Genomic DNA, 26624 nt, shown 5'->3' on the forward strand with positions numbered 1-26624 from the left:
ATATATCATGTTAAAATGTGTTACCTCATAAACATATTGATGAAGTTTGTTGAATCATTTTTATTACATATGTAAATGACACTAATTTGAATGGAGATTGAATTATATATAGTGTTTTACTACCAAATGGGAGTAGAGAACAAATAATAATAATAATAAAGGGAAGTTAAATTTGATAAGGTATTGTCTTTCCCCCATTATGTTGTTTGTAGAATGTATTCTGCATATTCTCACCATAGCAAAAATATATTCTCTTTCTCCAGTGGTTGGAAGGAAGTATTGATTTCCTTCTATTGGGGTTCAGAATTTATATGACATCTTAGACATGGGAGGCCATCACCTGGAAAGTACTCAGTGTTTCTTGATGGAGATACATCATGAGGTTATATCTAGAAATATTAAGTTTAACAGAACTTCATTGGGGTAATTTGTTCACATGAATCAGTATAATGGGTTGATACTCCACTTTAGTACATAAAGCTGATGTATTTTAGAAGAGATTTTTTTTCCATTCATTCTAGAACCATTATGTCCACTGTACACCCAATGCTATGATCTTTCTAAAATGCAAAAACACTTGACACTTTAGTCAGAAATTTGGCACCTTTGATATATCTGTAATGTAATTTCAGGTACTCACACTGGAGGGGATTCATAAGGTTTAAGATACTATGTAAATAAGATTTCTATAGAAAGATCATTCAAAAAGCATATCAGATACTTTAATAATTATAGGGGAAACATGTTTCTGAATGTAGATAATGGAGTGTTAAAATGTTTGGAAAATTGCCCATCACAAAACAAATCTTACCCACTTACTCATTTTCCAAGCATTTGGTCTTCATGTTTTCAAGGCAGCAGTGCCTTTCTATGTAAATATCAGAAGGGATTTGTTCACATGAAATTAAATTAACATGCAAATCTGAATATCCTTAGGGGAAAAAATTAATTTTAAAAATATTTTTCAACATATAGATAGATATCTGTATAAAGTATGTCATAATCAGGGTCAGTACGTCAAATAGTGAATAGAGATGTCAGTGATAAGAAGAGAGCTCTGTATAGAACTAAGTGCTCCAAATCCCAAATTCAATGTGTTGGTTGATTTTTCTGGTGTCATGGTCTAAAATTATAGAAAGGAAATAATAATTTAAAGAAATGCATATTTTTATAAGTAAGATGTGTACCTCTCCATTTTGAAAAGAGTAATTGAAATCAAGGATCTCTAGTGGATTTTTTTTCTTATTTAGCTTAGCCACCTCTCATTAATACCTGCCAGTTGTCTTCTTTGCTCCCTTTTCTCAATGATACTTCAACTTGAGTTCCTAAGAAATTGGCTCTTTAAGGAAGAGTGGAATTCTTATCTCATTTGAATCTTAATTTTTTTCTTAATTATGCCCAACAGAGGTCTTCTTTCTTTGAAATCTGTAAGATATAGTATCTTTGCCACTTACTTGTACCATTTATATATATTACGTTCAGAAATTCTGTTTTCCTGACATATCTTATGTCCCAACTGGACTATAAGCTCCCTCAAGGTAGGAATGATCTTTTTATACTTATTTATATTTCCAAATATAAAGAATATACCAAATATACTACCATTTTCATGGTACTTGAAAGTAGAAGACACTCATTATGCCTGAAATTGTAATGAAGATTTAGTAAATAATATAAAACTAGAAGGGACACCAAGGAAAGCACTCCAGGCAATCTTTATCAACTTAGAGCTTAGAGCTTCTTTTTTTTTCGTGATAAAGGTATTATAAGAAAGTGGAATAATTTTTGTGCAGTAAAACAAAAGCCTTAAATTATTTATTTCCCTGCTTCAGTTTAAATGCTTTCTTGCACACTTGACAAATGAATGGTTTATGATAGTCTAACCCAAAATTTTCTGCCATTAACAGGATGGAAATTTCTCTGTCAGTACTATATTTGAAAAACCTCAAAATATGATGGTGGTTGGACAGTCAGCATTTGCAGATTTTGGTAAGATTCTTTTCATCTTTCAAATTCTACCCCTGTCTCTAACCTAGTCATCTTAATTTCCTCTACTTGAATATAATTTTATTATCTTCAGAACTATTAAAGATTTAAAAGATGCCTTTCCTAATATTATATGTGGTAGGTGGTCAGTTCCTTAATACCAGGAGCAATTTATGACATTTATGTTTAAAGTATAATTAGAACCTAAAAGATTCCTGTTTGCAGGAGTAACATGCAAAACAAGGAAGTCTAATGAGGCTTTTCTAGAGAATACCAAGTAGTTGTGAAGTTTTCATATACATCTAGATTATGGAACCAAAAAGAAAAATTGGAGTTAACCTGACCTCTTGAAACTTCAATACTAAGAACATTTTTTTATTTACCTCTTAATCCCAAAGAGCAGTAAAGTAACATCAAGGAATTTGCCACATGAGGACACAGGAATCTGTTTGCCATAAAATTCCATACTATAAGTTCACATTGGTTAGGAACTTCCAAAACATGTATGGCTCTTTCACCATTTGTCAATTATTATTAAAAAGGATTTTGGTATTAGATGGGAAGGTAGTCTAGATGACCAACACTGAAGAGTTTAAAGTTCACTCCCCTCCTACTTTTCCTTCATTCTGCCAATAAACACCTCAGCCTGTTCCACAGAATTCAGATGACATGTCACCATGTCCAGAGGCCTGTTTCCTCATCCATAAAATGACAGTGATGATCATATGCACCTCACAAGACTACAGTGAATGACAGAATGTGAGTAGAGCACAGTGTTGGGCACAGAGTAAGATCACAAGAAATATGAATCTTTTCATCAGACTTACCTGGCTTTATTGTTGTTACTGCTCTTTGCTCAGTTGATTAAATCAAAATCAACCCATCATTCAGTGTCATAGAGATAAAATAAATCCTAAGGCATCTAAAGCAGGTTTAATAGTGTTATTTGATGGAAACATCCACACACATCTCTGTGTTGTACTGTATTTTAGTTTCATTATGTTGAATGTTACTTTGATTTTGAGCAGATTTCTGGTGTCTTTAATAAATAAATAAGTATAGAATATATGAAAATATTTCTTTTAATTTGCTGACTGACATAATTAGCTGGATTAATGACAAATCCTTTTATAAGTCTCTCTCTAGAAAAAAAAGTATATATGCATTATGTAATTCTCAGAGGGCACATATACCTCCCCTAACCTCTGGTTAAGAACCTTGAAATTGAAGTTACTTGTCTTATAATTGTGGTTTTGTATGATAAAGTGCCTTGTTTTTAACAAAATTGTTAAAGTCCATGTATTTTTAGTTGGGTATTATCAAAAAACAAGACTGCTAATGAGTCCAAAAAAGCAGATGACATTTAATAAGGTTATGAATATTAATATATACAAAATGCACATTTTCTATACATTTGGTTTTTTTTTGTAAATTTATTTTTTATTGGTGTTCAATTTGCCAACATATAGAATAACACCCAGTGCTCATCCCATCAAGTGCCCCCCTCAGTCCCCATCACCCAGTCACCCCCCTGCCCACCTCCCCTCCCCCCCCAGTTCATTTCCCAGAGTTAGGAGTCTCTCATGTTCTATCTCCCTTTCTGATACTTCCCACTCATTTTTTCTCCTTTCCCCTTTATTCCCTGTCACTATTTTTTATATTCCCCAAATGAATGAGACCATATAATGTTTGTCCTCCAATTGACTTATTTCACTCAGCATAATACTCTCCAGTTCCATCCACGTTGAAGCAAATGGTGGGTATTTGTCGTTTCTAATGGCTGAGTAATATTCCATTGTATACATAAACCACATCTTCTTTATCCATTCATCTTTTGATGGACACCGAGGCCCCTTCCACAGTTTAGCTATTGTGGACATTGCTGCTATAAACATTGGGGTACAGGTGTCCCGGCGTTTCATAGCATCTGTATCTTTGGGGTAAATCCCCAGGAGTGCAATTGCTGGGTCGTAGGGCAGATCTATTTTTAAGTCTTTGAGGAACCTCCACACAGTTTTCCAGAGTGGCTGCACCAGTTCACATTCCGACCAGCAGTGCAGGAGGGTTCCCCTTTCTCCACATCCTCTCCAACATTTGTGGTTTCCTGCCTTGTTAATTTTCCCCATTCTCACTGGTGTGAGGTGGTAACTCATTATGTTTCTATACATTTGAATACATCTGTGAATTGCATCCTATCCTTCACCCTCAACTCCCCTTCCCTACACACATGCACACACACACACTGTTAGAACCAAGTCAGGGGAAGGGACTGACAGCCAGGAAGGCAGCATGATTTCAGAAATTCGCTATTTACCAAATGGGTAAAATTGGGTTTAAAAAAAAAAAAAAGCACATGCTTGAATAAATAATAGAACTTACGGGAACAATCTTGTACCAGGAAGGAGGGTTTAAATGGCCCCCAGCTCACTTAAATTGCCTAGGAACAGAAGCTGCTTTACAGCTATGATGAAATATTTAGCTGCTAACATAAAATATTTTACTAAAGATTTTTAAAAATCTACTTCAAATTTAGGCTATTCTAGTTATAGCCAAAGGGAGGTAGGTAGGATGGTTGAAAATCTCACATATCAGGAGCCTTTACCAAAAAAGCAGCAGAATAATTATCCAAGCTAAATATAATTATGTTACTTATTTCTTTAATAAGACAAAGAAATACTCTTTGAGAAATCAGCTAAATAAAACTCCATGGAATATTATACAGCCCATGAAAGTGATAGTTGTAAAGATTCTATTAGAAGAAAAGAGCAGAACAATATGTTACACAATGTAACATCTAAAAAACAATATGTTACACAATGTAATCATCTAAAAAAAACAGATTAGAAAAAAATAGATGAAACTGATAATGATGGTTATGTGAAAGCAGGTTATCATATTATTCCATGTTCTTCAGATTTTCTGTTATGTGGTTAGATTAATATATTGATTTAATAATGAAATAGTAAATTATGGAAGCATAATAGTGAGCAAGAAAGAAACAAAAGTATGTACCTAAAGTGTCATTAGATTTTTTTGGCATAGTACTTCTAACTTCGTATATAATTGAACCTATCCTCTGAGTTGGGTGAACTTCTTTAGAGAACATAATGTACTTTAAGAAGATCTTTAACTCCTACAGATAAAATACAAAAGTTAGACCTGCCATGTTTTAAGTATTGTACTGAATGCCATGTAAGAAAGCACAGATTTTTAAGGTAAGATCCTTCCCTTTAAGAATTGTATGGTCTAATGGGGAAAACAAAAGCGCAAAATTTGTAAAAAAAAAAAAAAAAAAAAAAAAAACACAAGAATAAAGAAACAACTGCCACAATATAAGAGAAACTAGGCTGTATTTCACTATTAGTTATGGAACTAATGCCATAGACATGATGCAAAGTATTGTGCCAAGTTGAATCACTTTAGGCCGCGAAAGGGTAGGAAGGCTCACAGAAGAGGTGAGTATTGGACTAGACTTTGAAACAACTCTGAGGTTTGGTTAAAAATATGTAGAGGTGGGCAGCCCCGGTGGCTCAGCGGTTGAGCGCTGCCTTTAGCCCAGGGTGTGATCCTGGAGACCTGGGATCGAGTCCCACGTTAGGCTCCCTGCATGGAGCCTGTGCCTGTGTCTCTGCCTCTCTCTCTCTCATGAATAAATAAATAAAATCTTTTTAAAAAAAATATGTAGAGGTATGAAAACAGGGTGGGCAGCCCCGGTGGCTCAGTGGTTTAGCGCTGCCTTTAGCCCAGGGTGTGATCCTGGAGACCTGGGATCGAGTCCCACGTTAGGCTCCCTGCATGGAGCCTGTGCCTGTGTCTCTGCCTCTCTCTCTCTCATGAATAAATAAATAAAATCTTTTAAAAAAAATATGTAGAGGTATGAAAACAGGGTGTAATTTGTGACTAGTGAATAAACCACTTAAGGCTTGAATAGAGTTTCTGTAAAAATATAAAAACATACAAAAATCGGCTGGAACACACTGGATTACCAAATGATAGCAGATGAGCAGATGTTAATTTTATTCTCTGAAAGCAATGGGAAGACAGAACAATTTTGAACATCTTTTTGTTAATACCTTCTTAAATTAACTTCAGAAAGTAAAAATCTTCTGGTCTGGTAGGATATGCAGAAGATATTGCTTCTTGGACATGGAATAGGAATTCAGAGGAAAATTATTAGAATCTCTGATACGCCTGAGATTTTTATATCAAAAGAGGAGCAGATTTAAAGTTTTAAAAAGTACTGGATTTTCTAGAGATAGAAACTAGTCAGGAGATAGGGCAGGTCATGAAGAGGTAAAAGCATGTACTAACTACATCAATAAATGGGAGGGACGAGTGTGAGAAACATTGCAAAGAAAGAATCAGTAAATTTAGTCATTGATTTGACATTAGAGAGGTTTAAAAAAAGCCTCTGAGTGACTAAAAGAATTATTTTCTCTACCATGCTTCATAGAGATAGGTAATTAGAAGAGAAAGCTTGTTTGAATACTTTAGAGATACTTTAGAGTCATCACATTAATTATACTAGTAAGACAACAAAGCTGGAACATTCCTGAAACATTTAGGAAGCCTAGCTTCAGGAATAAAACAAAACAAGCTTAAAAATCCTCCAAAAGCTAAGATGTCAAGACCCAAATGAGACCTCCAAGGAAGAGAATATAAATAGCTTGATAGAAAAATAAGATAAAAAGGGCCAAAAGGTGGTTCAAAGCCACTGACAATATTATGACAAGAAAAAGTGTTTGCATTTACAGGTTAAAAGGGCACTAGTGACCCAAAAGATGTAACTTGCAGAACTCTTTAGCAATCTCTGAGCCTTAGAAATCAGCTCATAAATAGTGGCTGCTACTGGTTACTGTCAGATGAGGTGCTTAGATCTCCAACCCATAGATGCCTCCAGTGGTTAAGCAGTCCTCTTCTGGAAAACACATTTTGTGTCTTCTACTGTATAGTTCTTTTAAACTGTATTTTAGGTCAAAATACCATATTCTAGAATTTCTACAGATAAAGTGGTGTCTCTCTATTAAATTACATAAGACAAAAAGTCAAGAAAAATAAGGTACTTTTTATCTATCAAAAAGTATTATAACCAGACTTAAAGAAAAAACATTAAAACATTAATTTTGTATGCAATAACAGATGTAGTAGAAATCAATAAAGAGCCACAAAACTAAAAGTTAAATTGAAAGCTTTAATAGAGTGTTAGCATTTTCTATAGATTGAATCATTTTAAATCTCATAATAGATAAATTTATGTATCTAAACCTGATGCTATTTCATATATATCAGATTATCATAAGGAGATGACATTTATTCTTGAAGCGAAGGAAAAATGCCTAGCATGTTAGTGAAGCCTGGGAATTGTCAGTCAGGTCATCTAAATAATTTTATAAGAAATAAAGAGGCTAAAAAAAAAAAAAAGAAGGAGGCTGATGAAAATATAAAATTTGATCAGCCTTCAAAGTTATTAACATAGATGGTGTCACTGATGGTTGAGACCCCATCATGTTCAATTGAGTATCCCCATTGCCTAACCCAGTAAATAATCAATGATGTCTTTTAAAGTGAAGGAGAAAAAAGGGGAAACCACCAAATCAAATTATTTTATGAAGTCTATATGCTACTTGGAAAAAATTTAGATTTTAATTCCAAATTAAATTCTACCATGGTAGAACTGAAATGCTTAGTTCAAGATAACATGGTATTTATACTTTCTCTTGTTTCACAATTAGGTATACTCAATAACAGTCTGTCAAATTAAAAGTTTCTTGTTAGTGCTTTCTCTTATAATAAAAGTAAATCAGATGAGCCATGTTTAGAAATTTGAATTTCATATTTAGCCTGAATGCTAATGGAGAATTGAATTTTCATATTACCTTTTATAAAAAAATTTGGAAATCAAATGCCTTCAAATAGATGACAATTATTATTACAAGAGAGACTGGATAGGGAAAAGTTCTGAGTGTTATGTTTTCTGGGCTTGGTCTCATTATGAGTCATTTAAAGCTATCTTTTGTTCCAAAGACTTAATAGTAGAGTTTATTTGTTTCTTATACTTGGAAATTGGCTGCTCTTTTAAGTAGCTTTATTTGTATTTTCATCAAGAAGGTGACACTGACAATTGAATTCAGAGAAATGCTTCAGGTTTCAGAAACTCTCTCTTAAATATACTACCATAGCCCCTTCATCACCAGTGAAAATTATTAAGTAGATACAAATACAGAATACTTTAATATATGGAGTATGGACAAATTAGATATAATTCCTGGATTCAAGGAATTTGAAATATATAATACTTGTATGTCTTTGAATTTTATGGTATAGACATTTTAGTTCAAATAGTTTATTCTTTAAAATTGTATGGTAATTAGTTTTTCCATTCAATTTTCTTCCTCTTTTATGCTGAAAGATGTACAAGATGTTAATCTATTCAAAAAATATTTTTTTGAGTGCCTACTATTTGGACTGCTCTATCCTAGCTGCCTGGCATATACACAAGTGAAGGATACACGAACCCTGCTCTGATGTTTAAATTCAATTGAGGGGGGAAAAGATAATTAAATTACTAAGCCATTTTTAGAAAGTAGTAAGAGCTTTATGAAAATAAAGTACTGTAATGGGGGTAAGAAGGGCTATTTTCCATAGCTGATTGGAGATCATATTTAACCCAAGACTTGAATGAAGTCACAAGAGGTCTTTGGAAAGTGTTCCATGTAAAGATAACACCTAAGTGAATGTTGAAAGGAACAAAAAGAAGACTGGCACTTGACTAGGTCTTTGGAGCCTTGAGGACCTAGATATGTAAAGAGTTTAGATTTAATTCTAGATGTAATTGAAAACTTCAAGGTGACTTGTTAAGAGGATATGCAGTTAACCAGGCAAAAGAATAACCAAAGCAATCATAGAAGATAAGAGAAGCGGTCATATTTAGATATGGGAGACAAAGTTGATAGGACTTGCTAATGGATTGGATGTTGGAAGGAAGAGAAGAAGAAAGGATGACTTCTGGGTTTGGGACTTGAATAACTGTCTGGATGATGACACCGTTCACTGAGATAGAACTATATTCTAACCACACTGGCCTCTGTGTTTCTCAAACAGGCCCGGCATAGTTTCCTCTGAGGGCTGCTCCTGCCTTTGTTCATTCCTTTCTGTAAAATGCTCTTCCTCCAACTATTTCTCATGAGTCATTCCCTAATAATCTTCTAGTCTTGTTAAAATATCGCCCTATCCAGGAGACCTTCCCTGATCACTCCATGTAAGTTCTACCCCCTCCCCTGCAGCACGCTTATCTTCTTTCCCTCTTTATTTTACTCCATGGCATTTATCACTATCTGACATACTGTGCATTTTACTCATATACTCTCACTAGAATATAGTCCAGTGATGTGTTTTGTTCACTACTATATTTCGTGCCTGGAGCAGTGCCAGTCGCATTGTGAATAATCAATAATTTAATTAAATGAAAATATATTCTAATTTATTTAACTAATTGCTTTTTAAGAATTGAACCCAAATTTCAGCAAGGCCTTAAGTATCTTTAACCATAATCCTACTAAACAGAACTTCTAAGTGTCACTTACATGATGAGGACTGATCTAACTTACTTTTGCTCATTTTGATTAAAGTTAAGTGCTTCAACTAAAATGTGTTCTGAATCTCTAAAATAGATGGGTGCTGATTCTAGGATACATTCTGGGTCCTTATAAATTTTTATTCTTAATCCTCATATGTCTGTTTTTCTAATTCCTGAATTCTGACAATATATATTATCTGTAGTATTTATTTTATTTAACATTGGAACAAACTACAGTATTTGTATAGCTTCTCAATATTTTGGGGGTCTTTCTAGTGCCAATTTATTCGGACATGGTCAAAGTAAAAGCAGCTAATTTAAACAGTTTTCTCTCTAACCTGCTAGACCTTTGTTTCCCTCCGCTTGACCTGCCCCTACCCCACTAAAGACAATATTGTTATAAATTTTTGGTAAAACTGAAATATATGCACACATTGCCATGTGGAACATAAAGTAATTAGATGTTCTTAGAATATTCTGAGTCCAGTTTGTTCCATTCCATGTCACTGTGGCAATTGCACTGCAGTGGTTGCCATAGCAAAAGCGATTACTCTCTGAGTTTCTACTTTCTAGCAAAGACTGAGGCATCTATCTTGGTGAGTCATGGATGCCAGATGTGATTCTGATAAAATATTTTGAATGCTTTTTGATTGGAAATGGTAATTTATACACAAATTATAAAATTGTTGCTTCAGAGTCCTGATTTTATACATACTCAGCATTTAAAGCAGCACTAAATGTATTCATTTCTTTTAAGATATACAAGCATGAGGAAAAATTAGGACCCTAAATTCCTGGAGCCTTTATGTACAAGTTTGTATATATATTAGATTCTTGCCTTTCTAGGTAAGAGTTCTGTTTCGTTCTGATTTTGTTGTTGTTGTTGTTTTTTAGTAAAGCTATACCTCTGATGATGTTCTATATTCTCAAAACTACACTGTTCCTTTTTTTTTTTTTTTTTTTTAATGACTCAAGGTATTAGAATGTATAATTGACTCTTTGGATATTAAATTTAAAGTACTTAAAAATTCTGTAGGATAATTATTTTTACATTATTACATTGCTATTTTGTAATTTAACAAGCAATATTCTTATTACTTTATCTAACATAACCCACAACTTAATTGGAGCACTTGTCTCTCTAATCTTGCCCTAGTGATAAGTGGAGCAACCCATATAACTGCCCTGTGATGTTCACCAGGCATTTCTGTCTTCCTTATTTGATTGCCATAGCACAAGGAAAGTGATTATTGCAGGATCTTGCCTGTTCTTAGGGCTTCTAGATAAATACAGCCTAGAAAAGAGGAAAGACATTGAAATTTATTCCTCTTTGGTATATTATACTTGAGGGGAATCCCCTACTATCAGAGCAATAAAGAAGCATGAGAATAAATTATGAAGGTCCCAGTGCCACCCCTTTTCTAAATGTCCTATTCCATTTTCAAACAACTTAGGTTTTCATTTCAACCCCATTTTCTTCCATCTGCAATACTGCCTTTTCATTCTGTTTAAATGCCCTATCTGCTGATACAAGCAAACATGTACTTTTTGGATGTAGGTAGGTACACAGACCGCTCTCCTTTGCTTAATTAACTCTTACGCACTAAAGAGTTGACTTATGGATTGGACGAATGGATTGATAGTTAGGTAGATGGTGGATGGGTAGTGGATGGATGAAAGTGCCTTTTGCTAGTTATCCTTTGTCTGAAGCAATCCATTCCCATAGTGGCTCTCAAAATGCAATCCCATTTTCTTGTTCTCTTCCTGTGGAACAAAATAGCAAGTCAGTTCTTTTTCATTCCCTGTTACATGCAGAGATGAATGGACATTATGTGTACTTAACCTGCCCCTGCCTATCATCATATTACCTCATATAACTAATGTATTCTTAATTTAATCATAGGAAAGTTTCAAATTTTTGTTACTCAGCAACATCTAAGGATTTAAGAGTTTAGTATTTTCCAAATGTTTGTTTACTTTTTCATAGTACTTAAAAGTACTTATTATTTGGCAGGAACTCTTTTACATTGACAACAATTCTCCCCAACCCTACTGAGGTGAACAGTTTTATTTATCTTCTTTATACAGATGTAGTAACAGCGGTTCAGAGATGTTAAAAAAACTTGCCCAAGGGCACAGCACTAGTAAATGGCCAAGCTGGGACACACAGTCCTTGGCTCTGTCTCACAAGCTGTTTTTTTTATTGTTGTTGTTTTGTGTTTTTTTGAGGGAGGGGTGGGGGGAAAGGAAGAAGGAGAGGGAAAATCTTAAGTAGGCTCCACACCCAGTGCAGAACCCAACACACACACACACACACACACACACACACACACATAATCAGTGATTCTACAATATATGATGCTTACGGATTCCAGAAAAAAATCAACATAAAGATTGGTGGTTTTGATTTAAAAACTCACCATAGGGAAGCCTGGGTGGCTCAGCAGTTGAGTGTCTGCCTTCAGCTCAGGCCGTGATCCTGGGGTCCTGGGATCAAGTCCTGCATCAGGCTCCCTGTGGGGAGCCTGCTTCTCCCTCTGCCTGTGTCTCTGCCTCTCTCTGTGTGTCTCATGAATAAATAAATAAAATCTAAAAATAAATAAATAAACAAACAAACAACCCTCACCATATATTAATATCTCCTGAAATAACACAGCTTTTCAGATATCTTTATCAAGTATAATAAATTTCTAGTTATTAGTGATATAAAGTCATTTCAATATTAATTTTCTGAGTACTTGTGGGAGATCATTTCCTAGAAATAAGTTCCTTGCTCTCCCTTTGATTTGATTGTTCCCCCTTACTTGTTTATGATTTTCAGCCACATGTCCATATTACTTAGTGTTTGAAACTGACTCACTTCTAAATTGTGACTCATCCTTTGATAGCAAGATTTCTCTAAGTTTATTCAAACACATTCTTCTTATATAAATTCTTTATGTTCTCTCTTCATATTTTTTAAGATTTTTTTTATTTATCAGAGAGAGAGAGCACACATGAAGGAGGGGGAAGAGAGCAGGGGCAGAGGGAGAGGGAGAAGCAGATTCCCCAGTGAGCAGAGGGCCTGATGTGGGGCTCGATCCCGGGACATCAGGATCATGACCTGAACTGAAGGCAGACACTTAACCAACTGAGCTACTTAGGCACCCCTAGTTCATATTTTTTAAATCAAGAATTTTTTGCTTCATATCATACAAATGATTTCTTTTTCTGTTCTCCTTTGATTTGGTAGTCTTCATTTGAATCATTGGCTTATATGTGTCCTGCATTAAGAATGTTTATTAACGGGACGCCTGGGTGGCTCAGTGGTTAAGCATCTGCCTTCAGCTCAGGGCATGATCCTGGAGTCCCAGGATCGAGTCCCACATCAGGCTTCCTACGTGGAGCCTGCTTCTCCCTCTGCCTATGTCTCTGCCTCTCTCTCTCTGTGTCTCTCATGAATAAATAAATAAAATCTTTTTAAAAATCTTTATTAACTCTACATCTCATATAATCTTTTCAAAATAAGCTGCCGCTTTTAAAAACTAAATTCATTATTTATTATTTTAATTAATTATTTTTACAGTTGCAGGTCCCCATTAGAGGGAATATGTTGCTTTTGTTTTTATTGAAGCATAATTGACATACAATGTTATATTAGCTTCAGGTATACAACATAGATTCAAAAATTCTATATATTATTGAATACTTGCCATGATAAGTATAGACGCCATCTGTCATTGTACATTATTACAGTATTATTGACTGTATTCCCTGTGCTGTACTTTTCATCTCTGTGATTTATTTACATTGTAACTGGGAGTTTGTACCTCTTAATCCCTTTTATCTATTTCACCATACTCCCACTCACCTCCCTTCTGGGAGCCAATTTATTCTCTCTTCCTCCTCCCTGTCCCACCCCTTCCCCCCATAATGTTTTTCGTTTTATTTTTTTTAAGTGGGCTCCATGCTCAGCATGGAGCCCAATGTGGGGCTTTAACTTATGACCCCCTAAGATCAAGACATGAGATGATATCAAGAGTCAGACACTTAAACCTACTAAGCCATCCATGCACCCCTATTCTCTATATTAAAGAGTCTGGGTTTTTCTATTGGTTTGTTCATTAGATTCTACATATCAGTGAAATCCTACACTGTTTGTCTTTATCTGACTTCCCTTAGCACCATACTCTCGAGGTCCGTCTATACACATATGGTAAGATCTCACTCTTCTTTATGGATGAGTAATATTGCTTTGTATGTGTAGTATGTGTATGTACACCACATCTCTTGGACACCTGGGTTACTTCCACATATTGGCTACTGTAAATATACTGTAATAAACATAAGGGTGTACATATCTTTTTAAAATATTGTTTTTATTTCCTTTGGGTGTATAACCAGTACTGGAATTAATGGATCATATAGTATTTCTATTTTTAATTTTTTGAGGAATCCCCATACTATTTTCCACATGGTTGCACCAATTTACATTACCACCAACAAGGGTTCCTTTTTCTCCGCATCCTTGTCAATACTTGTTATTTCTTGTTCTTTTAATACTAGCCTTTCTGACTGGTATAAGGTGATATCTTATTGTTGTTTTGATTTGCCTGATAGTGATGTTGAGCCTCTTTTCATGTGTCTCTTGGCCATCTGGATATCTTTTTTGGAAAATGTCCTTTCAGGTCCTCTACCCATTTTTAACTGGATTATTATATGATGTTGAGTTGCATAAGTTACTTATATATTTTGGATACTGATCCCTTATCGGATTTATCATTTGCAAATATCTTCTCCCTTTAAAGTGGTTGCCCTTTTGTTTTACTGATGGTTTCCATTGTTGTGCAAAAGCTTTTTATTTTGATATAGTCCCAATAGTTTATGTTTGCCTTTGTTCCCTATGTTCCTGTGGGGACATATCTACACAATGTCCAAAGAGATTACTGCCAATGTTTTCTTTTAGATTTATGGTTTCAAGTTTCACATTTAGGTCTTTGATCCATTTTGAGTTTATTCTTTTTGCGTATGTATGTTGCAAGAAAATGGTTATTTTCATTTACTTGTATGTAGCCATCAGATTTTCCCAATACCATTTATTGAAAAGACTGTCTTTTTTCCATTACATATTCTTGCCTCTTTTGTCATAGATTAATTGATCACATAGATGTGGGTTAATTTCTGGATTCTTAATCCTGTTCCATTGATTTGTGTCTGTTTTTGTGCCATTACCATACTGTTTTGAGTAATATATCTTGAAATCTGAGATTGTGCTTTCTATTATATCTTGAAATCTGAGATTATGGTGACTCCCGGTTTGTTCTTCTTTCTCAAGATTGCTTTGGCTATTTGGAGTCTTGGGGTTCCTTACAAATTTTAGGATTGTTTGTTCTAGTTCTGTGAAAAATGTTGTTTGTATTTTGATAGGGATTGCATTGAATCTGTAAGTTTCTTTGGGTAGTGTTAACATTTTAATGACACTAATTTTTCAAATCCATGGGTATGGAGTATCTTTCCAATTATTTCTGTCGTCTTCAATTTCTTTCATCAGGGTCTTATAGTTTTCACAGTATAGATCATTCACTTCTTTGGTTTAACTTTGTTCCTAGATATTTTATTCTTTCACTGCATTTGTAAATGGGATTAATTTCTTAATAGCTGCTTTTGCTACTTTATTATTAGTATATAGAAATATAACATGTTTCTATATTTTAATTTTTATTCTGCAACTTTGCTGAATTATCAGTTCTAATAGTTTATTGGTGAGGTCTTTAGGATTTTCGATGCATAGTATAATGTCATTTGCAAATAGTGACAGTTTTCCTTCTTCTTTATCAATTCAGATGCCTTTTATATCTTGTCTGATTGCTGCAGCTAGGACTTCCAGCACTATGTTGAGTAAAAGTGGTGAGAATGCACATCCTTATCTTTTTCCTAATCTTAGAGGAAAAGCCTTCAGTTTTTCACCATTGAATATGATGTTAGCTGTGGCATTTTTATACATGGCCTTTACTGTGTTGAGGAACGTTCCCTCTAAACCCACTTTGTTGAGGGTTTTTATCATAAATGTGTTTTATATTTTGTCACATGCATTTTATGCATCTATTGACTTAATCATATGGTTTTTATTTTTGCTCTTGTTAATGTAATATATCACATTCAATGATTTGCAAATATTGAGCCACTCTTACATCCCTGGAATAAATCCCAATTGATTGTGCTGCATGATTTTTTTTTAATGTATTACGGAATTCAGTTGCTAATATTTTGTTGAAAATTTTTGTATCTATGTTCATCAGAGATCCTGGCCTATACTTCTTTCCTTTTCTAGTGTCTTTGTCTGGTTTTGGTATCAAGGCAATGCTGGACTCATAAGTTTTCCTTCCTTTTCTATTTTTTGCAGTCGTTTGAGAAAAAAGTATAATTTTTCTTTCAATGTTTGGTATAATTCACCTGGACTTTTCTTTGTTGGGAGTTTTGTGATTAGTGATTCAATTTCATTACTAGTAATCTATCTTAACAATTTTCTTTTTCTTCCTGATTCAATTTTGGAAAGCTATGTTTCTAGAAATTTAGTTCTTTGTTGTCCAATTTGTTGGCATATAATTTTTCATAATTTTCTTTTATAATTCTTTATATTTCTGTAGTGTTGGTTCTTCTTTCTTCTCCTTCATTTCTTATTTATTTGAGTCCTCTCTTTTCTTAATGAATCTGACTAAAGGTTTCTCAATTTTATCTTTTCAAAAAGCCTTTTCTTGGTCTCACTGATCTTTTCTATTGCTTTTTTAGTCTCTATTTCATTTATTTCTGCTCTAATTTTCATTATTTTCTCCCTTCTAACTAGCTTTGGCTTTTTTTTTTTTTTAAGATTTTATATATTTATTCATGAGAGACAGAGAGAGAGAGAGAGGCAGAGGAGAAGCAGGCTCCATGCAGGGAGCCTGACGTGGGACTTGATCCCAGGTCTCCAGGATCACGCCCTGGGCTGAAGGCAGTGTAAACCACTGAGCCACCTGGGCTTGCCCTAGCTTTAGCTTTAATGTTCTTTTTCTAGCTCCTTTAGGTATAAGGTTTAGATAGTTTGAGATTTTTGTTTCTTGAGGAAACCCTTTATTGGCTATAAACATCCCTCGTAGAACTACTTTTGCCTAGTCTCAAAGACTTTGGACCATTGTATTTTTATTTTGATTTGTCTCTATGAATTTTTTTATTCCTTTTTTATTTTATCTTTGACCCATACATTGTTTAGTAGCATGTTATTTAGCCTCCATGTGTTTGTGTTTTTTTAGATTTTTTTCTTGTGATTGATTTCTAGTTTTCATATTGTCGTGGTCAGAAAAGATGCTTGTTTTGATTTCATTCTTAAATTTATTGAGACTTGTTTTGTGTTCTAATATAGTCTGATCTATCCTAGAGATTGTTCCATGCACACTTTTTAAAAATGTGTATTATGCTGGTTTTGGATGCACTGTTCTATATATAGCTTTAGGTTCATCTAGCCTTATGTGTCATTCATTCAAAGACACTCTTTCCTTGTTGATTTTCTGTCTGGTTAATCTATCCATTGATGTAAGTAAGTTATTAAAGTCCCCTGTTTCTATTATATTACTGTCAGTTTCTCCCATTAGCTCTGTTAGTATTTGCTTTATGTATTTAGGTGCTCCACTTTTGGGTACATAATACTTATAATGTTCTATCCTGCTGTTGGATTGTTCCCTTTATCATTATGTAGGGCCCTTTATCTCTTGCTACTGTCTTTGTTTTCAAGTCTGTTTTGTCTGATATAAGTATTATTACCCTGGCTTTTTTTTTTTTTTTTTCATACCATTTGTGTGGAAAATTTTTTCTATCCCTTTACTTTCAGTCCATATGTCTTTAGGACTGAAGTGAATCTATTATAGGCAATATAAGCTGCAAGTTCTAAAACTGGTATATTTTATGATTAGTGGGAGCAACAGAAAATAGGAACATAGTGCATTGTATGTAAGACACTTGGAAATCAATCAAAATCCTATTAAAAGTAATTGAGGACTTATAAAGTATAATTTGTATTTTATCTTAATTCTATTACAAATCACTTATAACAGTATTATTTTGCTATTAAAGATTTGTCTTAGGCTTTAGATTCAAATGGATCTAGATTCAAACTTCAGTTCTGGGTAAGTTACTCAAACCCTTTAACCAACTATTGTCTCACGTATAATATGGGATTTTAACTACATTTGTGAGAAACATAAAATAAAATGATATTTTAGTTGCTTTAGTGCCTTGCACATGGTTCAGGCTGAATAAATGTGAGCTGCAATAATAATATTTTAGATCATTTACTTATAGTTTAATATTCTCTTTATTCAATATATTCTCCAAAAGATATAAGAGAGGAGTTCCTAATACAAATTCATTCTTTAAAGCCTTTCTCTTGGGGATCCCTGGGTGGCTCAGCAGTTTAGCACCTGCCTTCGGCCCAGGCATGATCCTGGAGTCCCGGGATCGAGTCACACGTCGGGCTCCCTGCGTGGAGCCTGCTTCTCCCTCTGCCTGTGTCTCTGCCTCTCTCTCTCTCTCTCTCTCTCTGTCTCTTATGAATGAATAAATAAATAAAATCTTTAAAATAAATAAATACAGCCTTTCTCTTTTCTCCTCTCCTCCTAGAATATCTTCCTAATATTTTACTTTCTTTTCACTGTCCCATAGTCTTCAAACCACCAAAATACATGGATCTTACTTCCTTCATATTTCTTTAAACTGTCCTTTTAAACAGATACACTTCTTTATCTCTTCTTTCTCCTAGCTTACTAAAAGATTACTGATCTTTCAACCCTATTCTTGTGCCTCTCCAAACCATTCTCCACTTTGTAATGCTACTTCTACACAAAATTAAATATGTATTTATTTATTGAAGAGAGAACATGTGCAAGCAGGGAGGCAAGGGGTCAGAGAGAGAGGAAGAGACTCTCAAACAGGAGCCTGATGCAGGCGATCTCACAACCATGAGATCATGACCTGAGCCAAAATCGAGTCAGATGCTTAACTGACTGAGCTAGCAGGTGCCCCAAAATAAATAAGTAAGACTAAAATTCTTAAAAAGTTCCCCGTGCCCTTAGGATAAGGTCCAGTGTTCACTGGCACAGCAGGTTCTTTTAGGTCTAGTTTCTCTTAACTACACAAAAACTTTACATACACACTAATCTGTGTACAATTGCCCAAATATATCATACTCCTTTTCCTATTTCATTTCCAAGCCTTGTGGACATTCCTTTGCCTGGCATCACCTTCCTCCTCTTTTGCCCTCCTAATACCCTACTCACTTTTCAGGTCTTAATAGTTATTCTTAACAAACTAATCACCGTACCTGACACATAATAGACTCTCTGAAAGTGTTTGCTGGATGGATAAATAAGGTACTTATTTATATTTGATTGAGGCGGTGATTATATCAGATGGAGTTTCAAGTTAGAGTGACTTGCCAATTCCGGGTTGTTCCTGCTATACCTTCTCTGTTTTAGCACCTGCTGTACCCTTGCAATTATTTATTGAGTTGTTTCCCCCACTTTACCCAGAATAACTTTTCATATTTATACTTCAGTGTTTAGGATAGTGGTTGCCACACAGTAAACACTTAGTAAATGTTTAATGAAGAATTCCTTTGAGAGGAGTCTGCTTATATAAAGTCTTTTAAATTTTTAACAATTTTATTGCAATATAACTTGCATGACATGAAAGTTTCCATTTTAATTAAATGTGTAGAGTTCAGGGACGCCTGGGTGGCTCAGCAGTTGAATGTCTGCCTTTGGCTCAGGGCATGATCCCGGAGTCCAGGATCGAGTCCCACATTGGGCTCCTTGGGGAGGAGCCTGCTTCTCCCTCTGCCTCTCTATCTGTGTCTCTCATGAATAAATAGATAAAATCTTTTTTTAAAAGTGTAGAGTTCAGTGAGTTTTAATAAAGTATGATACTGTTGTGCAGTCATGACCACAATCCTAATTTTGGAATACTTCCACTAACCCAAAAAGTTTCCTCATGCCCGTAGGCAGCAGTCTGTATCCATACCCCTAGCCACAGACAGCCATAATCTATTTTGTTAATTGTGGTTACAATGACTTAAAAATGTTTTTTTCTATCTGCTATGGTTTCATTTTGATGATTGTTCCTTTGCTGCACAGAAGCTTCTTAATTTGATGTATCCTCCCTGCTTATTTCTAATTTTTTTTTTGCCTTTGCTTTTGGTGTCAAAATTATTATTCTGATTATTATTGATTGTTAGTATATAGAAACACAACCAGTTTTTCTGAGTCAATCTTGTGCCTTGCAACTCCCTTAAATTCATTCATTATTACATCCAGTAGCTTTCTTGAGAATCCTTTGGGGTATCCTCCATTATAACTTCGTATCTAGAATAGAGATCGTTTAATTTCTTCCTTTTGAATTTGAATGCCATTAATTTCTTTTCTTATCTAATTGCTCTGGCTAGAACTTCTGTACAGTGTTGAATAACAGTGATGAAAGTGGGTATCTTGTTCTTGAACTTGGGGGGGGGATAGTTTTCACCGTTATGTTAGCTCTGGGTTTTCTTAGATGCCCTTTATCAAGAAAGTTCCCTTTTATTCATAAGTTTTTGAAATATTTTATAAAGAGTGTTGGATTTTATGAAGTGCCTTTTCTGTGTCACATGAGATGATCATGTGGGTCTTTTTTTCTTTGTTTTGTCACTATGATGTATTTAACCTTAATTGATTTTCTTGTGTTGTGTCTCCCTTGCATTCCTGCCATAATGCCCACTTATTCGTGTTGTATAATCATTTTAATATGCTGTTGGATTTTGTTTCTTGGTGTTTTGTTGAGGAATTTTACACAAAAAATCATAAGGAATACTGATCTGTAATGTTCCTTTGATTTCTTTATCTGACTTTGATATGAGGGTAATTCTGGCCTGAGCTATAAAGTGTTCCCTCTTCTTTTATTGTTTTGATGAGTTTTAGAATTTGGTGTTAACTCTGTAAATATTAGTAAAATTTACAAGCCATCTGCTTTGACTCTTTTTAGTTGTAAAGTATTTGATTAATGATACAATCACTATACTTATTATAGGTTTAATGATATGGTCTGTTTGTTCTTGAGTCAGTTTAGGTGATTTGTGTATTTCTCAGAATTTGTTCATTTCATCTAGATTATCAGATTTTTTGCCAAAAGTTCAAACTGTTCTCTTATACCTCCTTTTTATTTCTCTGAAGGCAGAAGTAATGCACTCACTTTCATATCTGATTTTAGTGATTTACATCTTCCTTTCTTTTTTTGTCTCACTAAAGTTTTCTCTATTCTTTTATCCTTTTAAAAAGCAACTTTTAGTTTTGATTTTATTTTCTGACCTCTAGTTTCTTTATCTACAAAATAGCCTTTAGTTATTTTCTTTGTTTTTCTTAATTTGGGGATAGTTTTCTTTTTTTCTTATTCCTCAAAGCATATACTTAAGCTATTGATTTGAGATCTTTGTTTTTAAGGTAGACATTTTACTTATGGATATAAATTACCTCTGCACACTGCCTTCACTGTATCCTATAGGTTTGGTTTTGTTGTGTTTTCATTTTCATTCATATCTTAAGTATTTTCTAATTTCCCTAGTGATTCTCCTTTGACCTATTGGTTGTTTAAAACTAGGCTCTTTAATTTTCAGATTCATATCTTTCCTCAAATTTGGGAAGTATTTAGCCATTATTTCTTCAAATATTTCCTTCTGTTCTTCCCTATCTCTCTCTCCTGACACTTCCATAATACCAATATAATCCACAGATGATTTCCCTCTTGTGCCTTCAGCTCTGTTCACTTTTTCTCATCTTTTATTTTTCTGTTTCTTGGACTTTGATGTCACTTTTTCTGTCTTGAAGTTAACTATTTCTTCATTGGAATGCCTGGGTGACTCAGTAGTTGAGCATCTGTCTTTGGCTCAGAGTGTGATCCTGGGTCTGGGGGTTGAGTCCCATACTGGGCTCCCCATGGGGAACCTGCTTCTCCCTCTACCAACATCTCTGCCTCTCTCTGTGTGTCTCTCATGAATAAATAAATAAAACCTTTTTAATAAAATACTCTTCTTCCTTATTGCACCTAATGTTGAGTTCCTCTAGTGAACTTTTCAGTTATTTTCCTTTTCAGTTCCAAAATGCCTATTTGGTTCCTTTCTGTAATCTTTTTATTGATATTCTCAACTTATTTTTATGTCATTTTTCTGCTTTCTTTTAGTCTTTTGTTGGTTTTTTTTTTCCATTTTTGGTTTTGTTTTTTAGCCCTTTGAGCATATTTAAGACATTTAAAGTGTTTGTCTACTGAGTCTGTCTGAGCTTCCTTCAGAATGGTTTCCATCCAGTACTTTTGTTTCTTGGAATGGGCTGTCCTTTCCTAATTCTTTGTATACCTTGTGATTTTTTGGCTGTAAGCTGGATATTTAAATATTATAATGTGGTAACTGGAAATCAGATTCTTACCCTATCCCAAAGTTCTAGTCTGAAGGACTCCCATTTATTTAGGTACTTTCCCAAACTTTTCACAAATACTGTATTCCTTGTCTTGTACACTCAATGAAGTCTCTATATCTTTAGCTCACGTTCTTCTAATGTTTGACAGACATGTCCTTGAATACCAGGAGCTTTAAAAAAAATTTTTTTAAATAAAAACAACAAGCTCTTTGCATATTGGCCCTATGCTGGTCTTTCCTTCAAAACATAAAACATAGCCAGGCTTCTACTTAGTCTATGGAACAGCCCAAGGTGAAAACTTTGGATTATTTCAGATCTTTCTAAGGTATGCGGCTTTCTAAATCAATCACTTTTCCCATCCCTTACCTCAGATACTTTTAAATTTTACAAAGAATGTCCTTCAGATTTTTGTTCCAGGACTTAAGCAGCCAATTGTGTCTTGCCCAACACATCTGTGGGCCTTGCAGTGTTTTTGAGCAGTGCCCACTGCTTTTCTGACCTGAGTTTCATTTTAAACAAAAACCCACAAGGACCTTTCTTTCATCTGTCTTTCAGGGAACCCCTAGACAGGTTAAAATAGATATATACAATAATTTGCAAATAAGATCGGTTCCTGACTCTGGATTCAGGATCTCACACTGGGAATTAAAACCATCACTGTTTCAGCACTTCTGTCACACTGAGAGGGGTAGGTCATGGACAAGTAGAAGTACCACAAACTTTTCCTACCATTTTCAACTTGTCTTTTTTTTTAAATCAGAATTTGCAAGGCACTTTGGTGGTTCAGCTGTTTAAGCATCTGACTCTTGATTTTGGCTTAGGTCATGATCTCAGGATCATGAGATTGGATCCGAAGCTGGGCTCCACCCTGGGCATGAAGCCTGCTTGGGATTCTCTATTTCACCCCCTCCCCATCTCTCTAAAATAATAAATAAAGTCAGACTTCTGGTTGCTGTCACCTTTGACTGTTTTCAGACTTCTGTCAGAGTTGTTTCTGTAAGTTTCTGCTTGTGGTTATTTTGTTTGGTTGGTTGGTTGGTTGGAGTTTTTTGTTTGTTTTTTAAGTATGTCTTTGAGGGAATAAAAGCCTGGAGGTGCCTAGCCTGCCATCTTGCTCATGTCACTTATCTACTTTGTCTAAATAGTTTTGCCTATTTTAGAAATTGTATGTAAATGGAATCATAAAGTATTTCTGGCTTTTTACAGTTAGCATCATGTTTCTGAAGTTTGTTCATGGTGTAGTATGTATCAGTAACTTGATCCTTTTTATTACTTAGTGGGATTCCATTGAGTATACTATCCTTTGTCACCCATTGATGAACATTTTAGAATGGTTTTAGTTTGGAGCTATTATGAATAATCCTGCTATGAAAATTTGGTTAAAAGACTGTATAGACATATGAGTTCGGTTTTCCATTACTATTACCAGGAGTAAAATTACTAGGTCTGTATGGTAAATATATGCTTAGCTTTTTTTTTTTTTTATGCTTAGCTTTTATGAAGTTGCCAAACTGCTCTCCAAAGTGGCTATATCTTTTTAAGTTATTACCAACAGTATATGGGGGTTCCAATTTCTCCACATCCTTGTCAGCATTTAATATTGTGGGTTTTTTCTGTTATAATCATTCTGTTGAGTGTATAGTAGTATATTATTTTGCCTTTTATTTGCATTTCCAATATGATTAAAGATGCTGAGCATTTTTTTGTGTGTTTATGCCGTATGAGTATTTTCTCTAGTGGAATATCTATTCCAATTCTTTGTCCATTTTTTTAAAACCTGGTTGTTTTATTCAGTTGTAGGACTTCGTATATTATCAATATGAATCTTATTTCAGATGCATGATTTGAAAAACTTTTCTCTCAGTCTGTGGCTTATCTTTTCATTTTCTTATAGATTCCTTTGAAGAGCAAAAGTTTTAAAATATTCTGAAGTCCAGTGTATCAGATTTTCCTTTTACTCATCATGCTTTTAGTGCCATATCTAAGAAATCTTTGCCTAAACCAAGGACAAAAATATTTTCTCCTGTTTTCTGTAAATTTTCTAATTTTACCTGTTGCATGTAGGACTATGATTCATTTCAAGTTAATTTTGAATAAGTTCCTGAGTGTTATATGTAATCAGTATGTTTTTTCTCTCATCTCAGAACAGTGGATTATTTAGAATATTTTTCTAATCATAATATTTGTGTGTAAAGAGAGTAGTATAAAATTTAACCTGTTTGAGAGACAATAGTAATATTGACTGATGATTATTTGTTATAGTTCAGGGTGAAGAAGAAGCTGCAAAGTTCTTGGTTGTCAGAGTTGAAATTGTATAGACCCAAGTGTCAGCATTATAATCTACCTGACAGTTCTTCACCCATATTAAAGATAGATAATTTGGCTGGAAACATGTTTTCAAGAAATGAATCCTATACTAAAAAATTTAGTTTAAGTTTCTGAAATTACTTGGTCTGTTTTTTTTTTTTAAATTCATTGCCCCTAGACTCAGTCGTTTATTTAATATAGAATAAAGTGTATATCCTGTAACCATAACTCCTCATCAGGGAAATAACATCATTTATCAAGAAACTAAGAAAAAATACACTCCTCTGTTAAGAGAGGGTCTTTGGATGGGAGTAGCATTAGTAGGTTTCATTGTCTTAGCAAAACCAATAATTCACCAAATTAAGTGAAACACAATTGAAATCCTCTTCATATACTAACACTGTTCTTTCACAGTACCTGCTGGTGGGACAACTTAACAATATGGTGAATACTAGGTCTTTTTTTTTTTTTTAATCAATTTTTATTGGTGTTCAATTTATCAACATACAGAAAAACACCCAGTGCTCATCCCGTCAAGTGTCCACCTCAGTGCCCGTCACCCATTCCCCTCCAACACCCGCCCTCCTCCCCTTCCACCACCCCTAGTTCGTTTCCCCGAGTTAGGAGTCTTTAGGTTCTGTCTCCCTTCCTGATCTTTCCCAACATTTCTTTTCCCTTCCTTTATATTCCCTTTCACTATTATTCATATTCCCCAAATGAATGAGAACATACACTGTTTGTCCTTCTCCGATTGACTTATTTCACTCAGCATAATACCCTCCAGTTCCATCCACATTGAAGCAAATGGTGGGTATTTGTCGTTTCTAATGGCTGAGTAATATTCCATTGTATACATAAACCACATCTTCTTTATCCATTCATCTTTCGATGGACACCGAGGCTCCTTCCACAGTTTGGCTATTGTGGACATTGCTGCTATAAACATCGGGCTGCAGGTGTCCCGGCGTTTCATTGCCTCTGAATCTTTGGGGTAAATCCCCAACAGTGCAATTGCTGGGTCGTAGGGCAGGTCTATTTTTAACTCTTTGAGGAACCTCCACACAGTTTTCCAGAGTGGCTGCACCAGTTCACATTCCCACCAACAGTGTAAGAGGGTTCCCTTTTCTCCGCATCCTCTCCAACATTTGTTGTTTCCTGCCTTGTTAATTTTCCCCATTCTGACTGGTGTGAGGTGGTATTTCATTGTGGTTTTGATTTGTATTTCCCTGATGGCAAGTGATGCAGAGCATTTTCTCATGTGCATGTTGGCCATGTCCATGTCTTCCTCTGTGAGATTTCTCTTCATGTCTTTTGCCCATTTCATGATTGGATTGTTTGTTTCTTTGGTGTTGAGTTTAATAAGTTCTTTATAGATTTTGGAAACTAGCCCTTTATCTGATATGTCATTTGCAGATATCTTCTCCCATTCTGTAGGTTGTCTTTTAGTTTTGTTGACTGTATCCTTTGCTGTGCAAAAGCTTCTTATCTTGATGAAATCCCAATAGTTCATTTTTGCTTTTGTTTCTTTTGCCTTTGTGGATGTATCTTGCAAGAAGTTACTGTGGCCAAGTTCAAAAAGGGTGTTGCCTGTGTTCTCTTCTATGATTTTGATGGACTCTTGTCTCAACATTTAGATCTCTCATCCATTTTGAGTTTATCTTTGTGTATGGTGAAAGAGAGTGGTCCAGTTTCATTCTTCTGCATGTGGATGTCCAATTTTCCCAGCACCATTTATTGAAGATACTGTCTTTCTTCCAATGGATAGTCTTTCCTCCTTTATCGAATATTAGATGACCATAAAGTTCAGGGTCCACTTCTGGGTTCTCTATTCTGTTCCATTGATCTATGTGTCTGTTTTTGTGCCAGTACCACACTGTCTTGATGACCACAGCTTTGTAGTACAACCTGAAATCTGGCATTGTGATGCCCCCAGCTATGGTTTTCTTTTTTAAAATTCCCCTGGCTATTCGGGGTCTTTTCTGATTCCACACAAATCTTAAAATAATTTGTTCTAACTCTCTGAAGAAAGTCCATGGTATTTTAATAGGGATTGCATTAAACGTATAAATTGCCCTGGGTAACATTGACATTTTTACAATATTAATTCTGCCAATCCATGAGCATGGAATATTTTTCCATCTCTTTGTGTCTTCCTCAATTTCTTTCAGAAGTGTTCTATAGTTTTTAGAGTATAGATCTTTTACCTCTTTGGTTAGGTTTATTTCTAGGTATCTTATGCTTTTGGGTGCAATTGTAAATGGGATTGACTCCTTAATTTCTCTTTCTTCAGTCTCATTGTTAGTGTATAG

General features: G+C 34.7%; 1 protein-coding gene across 1 annotated transcript in view; it reads left to right on the forward strand.

Annotated features, from left to right (window-relative positions):
* ITFG1 (integrin alpha FG-GAP repeat containing 1) overlaps positions 1–26624 on the forward strand; it is a 281953-nt gene that overhangs the window by 90321 nt on the left and 165008 nt on the right. The window contains exon 8 of the mRNA XM_026014322.2: positions 1908–1989. Coding sequence (XP_025870107.1) covers positions 1908–1989 — 82 coding nt within the window. The remainder of the gene's footprint in view (positions 1–1907; positions 1990–26624) is intronic.

This window comes from Vulpes vulpes, chromosome 2 (genome assembly GCF_048418805.1).
Source record: "Vulpes vulpes isolate BD-2025 chromosome 2, VulVul3, whole genome shotgun sequence".
Lineage (NCBI taxonomy): Eukaryota > Metazoa > Chordata > Mammalia > Carnivora > Canidae > Vulpes > Vulpes vulpes.